Source organism: Myotis lucifugus, unplaced genomic scaffold (genome assembly GCF_000147115.1).
Source record: "Myotis lucifugus unplaced genomic scaffold, Myoluc2.0 scaffold_3, whole genome shotgun sequence".
In the NCBI taxonomy this organism is placed as follows: Eukaryota; Metazoa; Chordata; class Mammalia; order Chiroptera; family Vespertilionidae; genus Myotis; species Myotis lucifugus.
This window is the reverse complement of record NW_005871051.1, coordinates 6,484,335-6,491,686: the sequence shown is the minus strand read 5'-3', so window position 1 is coordinate 6,491,686 and position 7,352 is coordinate 6,484,335. Positions and strand designations below refer to the sequence as shown.

The window sequence follows — 7,352 nt, the reverse complement described above, 5'->3', positions numbered from 1 at the left end:
AAGCCAGAAAAGGCAGCAGATTCTCCCCCACAGCCTCCAGAGCATGGCCCAGCCAATGCCTTTTAAACCTCTGACCTCCAGAACTGTAAAATGATTTGTGTTGTTTTAAGCCACTAAGTTTGTGGTAATTTCTTACAACAGTGATAGAGAATATAGCAAGCAGGGAGCCTATGATGCAAAATTTAAGCCTACCTCAGGGTAAGGATGTCAATCAAGTATGACATTTACTGTGATGGTTAATTTCAAGTGTCAATTTGGGCCATAGGGTGCCCAGATATTCGTTGAAATCTGGGTATTTCTGTGAGGCACTTTGGATGAAATTAATGTCTAAATCTGTAGACTAACCGAAGCCGACTGCCCTCCTCGATGTGGGTGGGCCTCTCCAGGTTAAGGCCTGTGGCACCAGCTCTGCCAGGTCAGCCTGCCGGCCTTGGGACTGCATCGCCATTGGCTCTCTACGTCTTCAGCTTGTCTTTTCTCCCTGCAGATCTGGGGGCTTGTTAGCCTCCATCATCGTGTGAGGCAATTCCTTAGAGTAAGTCTCCTATTGGTTCTTTTCTCTGGAGAAGAACACACGGGAGATCCGAGAGGCACTGCCTCACGCTCTCCCCAGCCCACCTTTTGCACACACATTCCACTGCTCCACGCAGATTCAGAGATCCTCCTCTATGATTCCTGTGGGTCTCTCTTGTGAAGGGAGGTTTCGGAGGTCGGTGGACCCCTACAGCCCCCGCTACTACATGTGATCTCAGGGCCTCACCTGGTGCTCACCTCTCCCTCCTCACCTTGCAGGTCTTTGTGGCTGACTTGATGGAGTGACCTAAACGTTCTTGACAAGGGCTGGCAATCAACATGGAAAGGTTTGTGTTTCAAGTTGTCTATTAATTTATATACTGTCTCATTGCTTTTAATCTTAAGACAATCATTTAAAAATAATTTTATATGGAACATTAGATAAGTGTACAGATTAAGAAAATCCACAATTCAAACTGCATACTCTGAGACAGCATCTCTCGCTTGCTAATGTGGTAATACCATGAATTAAGGTCTCTCTGTCATTATATGTTGTATCACCTACAGGAGCAAGAATAATCATATAAAGGAACAGAATGTCTTCTCTCTCCATTGATCAAAGACCAGGTTGTCCCCAATTCACAGGTTATGTAAGTAAACCTATTTGTTTGCAAACGGCTTTCCTTGGCAAAACAAATTAGAATCTGTGTTTTAGCCTTGTCAAACGAGGCAAAAAGATAAGTAAAAGCATAAACTCAATTCAATAAATCTTTATTGAGCTCCCACGGGATGCATGAATTTAGGACCTATAATTTACATAAGTAGAAAAGTGTTACTTTAGCCCCTTAAAAAAAAAAAAGGAAATCACAACTTCTCTATATATTTCAAGTGAATCATTTAATGTGAGTGAGGCTCAGTTTGATATTGCCATAAGTATTAACACAAGAAAATGGGAAAGTATACCTATTTCCCTGTTACCAAACAAGGGTTTGATGCCAGAATCAACTAGCCTGTTGGTCTAACAATAGCTGATCAAAAAGGCTCGAAAATCTGGAAGTAAAAAATGTATTTGGAAGCACTGTCCTTTGAGGGCACATTCCCTGAGGGCAGGAAATGCTGAAAGAATTAAATGGCTCAAAAATGATAGTGAGATCAAGAAGAATTAGTCACAGCTTTGGAAGAAACAAAACTTGAGAATAGATGACACTAAGTGTAGCTAGGTGAATCCTTCTGAAGTGTCCCTGGAGGTGTAGTAGCACTGAGCTAACCAAAGGGGCTACGAACTCATGCTCCTTTGAATAGAGTGGTTTTAAGTGGTAGATTCTCCAGTGCACCAACTGTATTTTCAAGTATAATTCTAGTATTTGTACCTAGAAATACAGAAGAAAAGCAGCAGGGAGAAAGTGTCAAGTATGTAGGATGTAAAGGATTTGGCAGCCCTAGAATTCCCAGTTTGCATCCTTTTCATCAGGAAAGTCACCGTCTGGCTCAGTCCAAGGTGGTGCTGGAGGCAGTGCTACTGATGGCTTTTGATAAGCGGGAGGCAACAGTGAAAGGATTGCGTCCTGGCTCTCTTCTTTCATCTGTCAAAGAAACTCAAAATAAGGCTGTTGGTACATAAACTTAAAACATTAGTTCTGTTAGCAAAAAATAACTTTTAAAGAAATCATTGAAAGTATTTAAGATTGTTTTTAACCAAGTCACTAAAAATACCTTTGATTCTGGTCATCTGAAAATAGGAAGAAGTGACAGCCAAATAGAATCATTTTTATCAGAATTGTTTTACCCTTAAATTATTTTTAGACAATATAGAAAAATAAAATGTCTCTAAATTAATCAAAATATCAATTGAAGATATAGTCACATATGATGATATTCCATTTGTTTTTACTCATTTTGCAGAATGGATGTATTTTAGAAAGTCTAACTGAATTACGCAAGTTTTCTTGATTTTAACTTTATTTTGTAAGAAAGCTGTTATTAAAAACCTTAACAACCAAACTGTCCCATTAAGCCAATACATGAAGTGACTTTTTAATAGTATTTAAAAACATCTAGACAACAGAAAAAAGATCAGCTTACCTGTTTGAAGAAAACATGGGACAATAAACTGCTTGCTGATGGCCTGAAACATTTAAAAGATATAAAAAAATAGAACCTCATATTAGAATGTTGATTTTTAGATGTAAAAATATAGAAATTAGGTTCAGAGCTATAAAACCCAATACTAAAAAATTAAAAGGAAAAATAATATATGTCAGAAGCCTAATTCTTAGCTTCCCTGACCAATAAGAAGTCTAGAGATATCCTTTAATTAGTTCATAACTCAACATTTACTGGGCACTTACTAATTATAAGGAGCTTATGCTAGGCATTAAGGGGCTAAAAAAAGATAAGACCCACACCTTATTTCCAAGATGTAGTTATATATGATAATAATTTATATTATTATAATAGCAGCAACTAACATTTTTGTACTGCTTGGAAATTTCTAAAATGTCTTCACATAAATGCAGTAATTAATGTCCAGAAGATTAACTGATTTTTACAAGGTGACTTGGTTAGGAAGTGAAATAGCTAAAACTGGAGCCAAGTTTTCTGATTTTGAATCCTGTATTCCTCCCTCTTGCTCACTGCTTCGACTTGGCTTTTATCATTGATGCTGTCTAGATTAAACTATGATTTTTTGACCAAAAGACTGGTTAAGGATTTGAATTTGGCAGGAAGGGACTATCACAAAGCTTCTATAAAGTGTAAAACATACGCTTTATGTTACTTAGAGGTGAACAAAATTACCTTTTCTCTGGATCTTGTTGCAAACAGAGCTGTACCAAGCTAAAGAAGGCAGGGGAGAAAGTTTTTGAGGATGGTGTTTGCAATCTGTCACTATTTACTGTGCGAGTTCCACTGGAGACAAGTACACTTTCTCCAATCCCAGAGTCTACACCTGACCGGGAATTCTTCATTCTGGATTCTGACTGAGGGAAAATGCTGATATCCAATGGGCTATAAGGAGGACCTTTCAATTTCTGTAACAGCATCTAAAAGAGAAAAATTTCTTTCAACCCTTATCAGGCAAAATATTAAAACAACAACAATAAAGATCCTAAGAGTCTACAGCAGGGATGTTTAACAGATATTACCTAGAACATAAGGGATCATATGGAAGGACAGTAGTTCTGGGATTTTAGTAGCATTTACCTGAGTCCTGTGCATGTCCTGGAAAGGTACCTGCCCACTGGCCAATTCACACGCTGTAATGCCAACACTGTAGATATCTGACTTCACGTTGTATCCATGTAAATCCTGTAGAACAACGAATGTGAAGTCCTTTAGTGTAAATAGCTTAAAAAGTTATATGCATGTGCTTTTTTGATATAGGATGGTGAACAATAATGGAAAAAACTTATAAGTGAGAAATCAAGCTATACTTAATATATGGTGCACATTTTTAAATTCCTAACATAATAATTTTGACAAGAAAGAGGGAAAAAAGTCTTGCAGTAGTGCATTCACCAATCCAAATATAAGGTCACAACTGTCCTTTAGTCAAGCTTAGAAGACACTCGAGACGCACAGACAACCCAATGCAACGGCCACACCTGACCTGTCTCAGTAGTTCTGGACTCAGCCACGGCTGCACTGATGTGCTGAACTGTGGGAAATCAAACACAGCCCTATGCCTCTGTCCGTGCTTAACCAAACTATGCAGGTGGGACAGGCCAGAGAGGGTCACTAGGCCATCACCAGAAATGAGGATATGGCTGGCTTTAAAACTCCTAGAACAAAAAGAAACAATCCTAAATACTGGGAAATTGGCCAATGAAGAAAGAATAAAAATCTGGTCAGAACAAATTCATGTATGCTCTTGGAAATTAAATGCTCTTTATAAAGTAGCAGCACACTGCTGTGAATATATGGGAAATACTCAGGGAATTAAGGAATCCTTTCAGCTATTCAAATAGCTTTAGGACAAGAAAATATGTAACTGACAACTACATACATGTTTGGAAGTGATAATATTTTATGCAAACTTGGAAAGGAATCAAACGATTAATTTGACTCTTGTAGGATGCTATTGCAAAACACCCAAGGAGAAGTCTAAAAAAGAAATTAATGAACTAATATTTAAAGCATAAGGTTATAATTTAAAGTTAAATGCAGTATTATCCAAAAAAAGCCTTTTATAGTATTAACACTATTTACAAAGATATGTCTTATATAAAAATTTCCTTTGTCAAATTATAAAAGAGCCTGTTTTTCATCCAAAACACTGGATTTGAAAACTAAGAGAGTTTCTAATAGAACTGACTACAGTAGGATGGCCAATAATCTGGTAAAATTAATTACAATACAGTCTGCGAGAAAGCCTCAGTTAACCAGAATGCTGCTAAAAAACAACAAATAATAAGAAAAAAAGCTTTAAGGAGTTTGAAACAAACAATAAAAACAACAACAACAAGCTTATTTAAAAGTAACTTAATTAAAAAGGAAAACAAAGTCCCAGTGTATCTTAAAACAGCACTGTTTTTAATATTCAGCCAATTCTGCATCTACAGTTTGGTAACTAGAGAATAGATATTTAGTATGATAATCTCAAGATACTACAAAATATTTAAGAAAACAAAGAAGGGTTGTTGCAATGTGTACATGATATAACTATGACTTAAAGATGAAAAACAGATAAAGGAGCTATTAGCTTAAGGACAAAGAGCTAACTAGGACCCCACTCCCTACAGCTCCCACCCCACATTAGATTGACAGGTGAGCTCCGTGAGCGCAGGCTCCAACAGGCACTGAGCACGGCACTCGGCACAGGGAGGGTCCGAACACTGTGGTGAATGAGCACAAAATGTACGCTTCAACAGTACCTCTCGGCCCCTGCCTCTCCTAGTTCCCTACCCCTCCTTTCTGATACTCAACTGCTCCCGCCTTCCTAAAAGCTCCCTAAAAGATTACTTCCACTAAAATTCTTTCATTTTGCAAAATACAAATAAGTAAATACCTGTGAATACAGCCATTTTGGTGCAGATAGTTCAACCCTCTCACTGCTCCAAAGAGAATGTTTCTTATTAAAGTTTCACTCATTCCTTCAGGAAAGTAAGTCCTCAAGAGCTGACTTGCTGAACCTGAAAAAAACCGCTGAAATCTTTAAATGAACATTGAAAGTGATTTTGCTTCTGGCTATCTTTTTTTTAAATGATTTTTTATTTATTTAAGAGAGAGGAGGGGGGGAGGGAGGGAAGGAGGGAGGGAAAGAGAGAGAGAGACATCGATTTGTTGCTCCACTTATTCATGCTTTGGTTGCTTCTTGTATGTGCCCTGACTGGGGATAGAACCCACAACCTTGGCATAAAGAGATGACGCTCTAACCAACTGAGCTACCTGTCCAGGGCCTATCTATGCTTTAAATCAGGGGTCCTCAAACTACGGCCCGTGGGCCACATGCAAATACAAATATTGTATTTGTTCCCGTTTTGTTTTTTTACTTCAAAATAAGATATGTGCAGTGTGCATAGGAATTTGTTCATAGTTTTTTTTTAAACTATAGTCCAGCCCTCTAACGGTCTGAGTGAACTGGCCCCGTTTAAAGTTTGAGGACCCCTGCTTTAAATGTTCTTTCCAACTATAAACACCACACACACACACACACACACACACACACACACACACACTTGTTACATTTCAGAATTAACCATTTTCCTATGCAAAGGTAATTTTCCTTCCAGAATATTTAAAAAGACTTTTTTAATGGCACTCAGGACCAGAGAAGAGAATTAACAATTTTTAGCATTACTGAAAAAAACAAAACAAAACATACTGTGTATGTATATATATTTTTAAATCCAGAGACAATTCCTAAAAGCTATCCTAAAAATCAAAGTTCTAGAATCCATTTGTTTATTCAACACACTTACTGAACACTGTTTTGTGCTAGGTACTGTATGAGCCCCAGGTAAATGATAAATACACACATAATCCTGCCCTCAGGGTGCTCCGATCCAGTGAAGGAGCAGGCACACACAGAGGTTTACAAGACGTGAACTAAGTTTACTCTGCGGAGAAACTGGGATGGGGATGATGTGCACAAGCAGAAACACTACTTCTGCCTGAATAACGCAGCTCTCCACCGAGGAAGGACGGAAACCGAAGGGGGGAGGCAGCGAGCTCAAAGGCACGGGCTTCTTGGAGAGCAGTGGTGGCTCACTCATCATCAGACCTATTCTTTTTTCTGAAGACTAAAATTCAACATAAGCCATAAATAAAAATATAACATGAAATTTGGAATTGGCCATCAGAATTATAAATTAAAAGTAGTTAATCATAAATCTAAGATCCCACTCATAATTATAGTATCCAGGCTAAGCTACGAGTTATTTTATCGAGAAAGAGTTTTCTTACCATAGGCCATAAATGGAGAAATAACCCAAAGCCAGCTGCCAACAGTGAAAACAGTCCAGTAAGTTGTAATATTGGGGTGCTGGAAAAAGTGAGATAGAATCACAGCTTTCTAGGATAAACACAAGAGAAAAGACATGTAAAAACAACCTTTTTTCCCTTATGATGAAGATAACAGCAGTTGTGCCAGCTAATTCTCAGTAGAACTTATTAGTACTAAGCACTGTTCTCAGTGTTGTATGTCTTTAAATCTTGTATCCACTACACGTTGTGATGTGATTTTATAGAAGAGGACACTTAGAAATGAGTTAGAAAACTTGTCCAAGAGCACATAATAAAAGAAGTGAGTGGGATATGAACTTAGTATGAACTCTTATTAACAACTAGAGGCACTGATGCAAGAAATTCGTGCATGGGGTTTCGAGAACAGGGTGTGTGTG

General features: G+C 37.9%; 1 protein-coding gene across 2 annotated transcripts in view; it reads right to left on the bottom strand.

Annotated features, from left to right (window-relative positions):
- Window positions 1-1,267: 1,267 nt before the first annotated feature.
- Window positions 1,268-7,352, bottom strand: part of STRADB (STE20-related kinase adaptor beta) — a 17,174-nt gene continuing 11,089 nt past the window's right edge. The window contains exons 5-12 of one of the 2 annotated variants that reach the window (XM_023760239.1): window positions 6,916-7,024; window positions 5,519-5,642; window positions 4,121-4,292; window positions 3,715-3,819; window positions 3,310-3,554; window positions 2,596-2,638; window positions 2,227-2,242; window positions 1,268-2,096 (exon numbers count right to left, since the gene is read on the bottom strand). In XM_023760239.1, the coding sequence (XP_023616007.1) occupies window positions 2,002-2,096; window positions 2,227-2,242; window positions 2,596-2,638; window positions 3,310-3,554; window positions 3,715-3,819; window positions 4,121-4,292; window positions 5,519-5,642; window positions 6,916-7,024 (909 nt within the window). In that variant the 3' untranslated portion in view covers window positions 1,268-2,001. The remainder of the gene's footprint in view (window positions 2,097-2,226; window positions 2,243-2,595; window positions 2,639-3,309; window positions 3,555-3,714; window positions 3,820-4,120; window positions 4,293-5,518; window positions 5,643-6,915; window positions 7,025-7,352) is intronic. The other variant, XM_006082407.3, reaches the window with a different exon arrangement.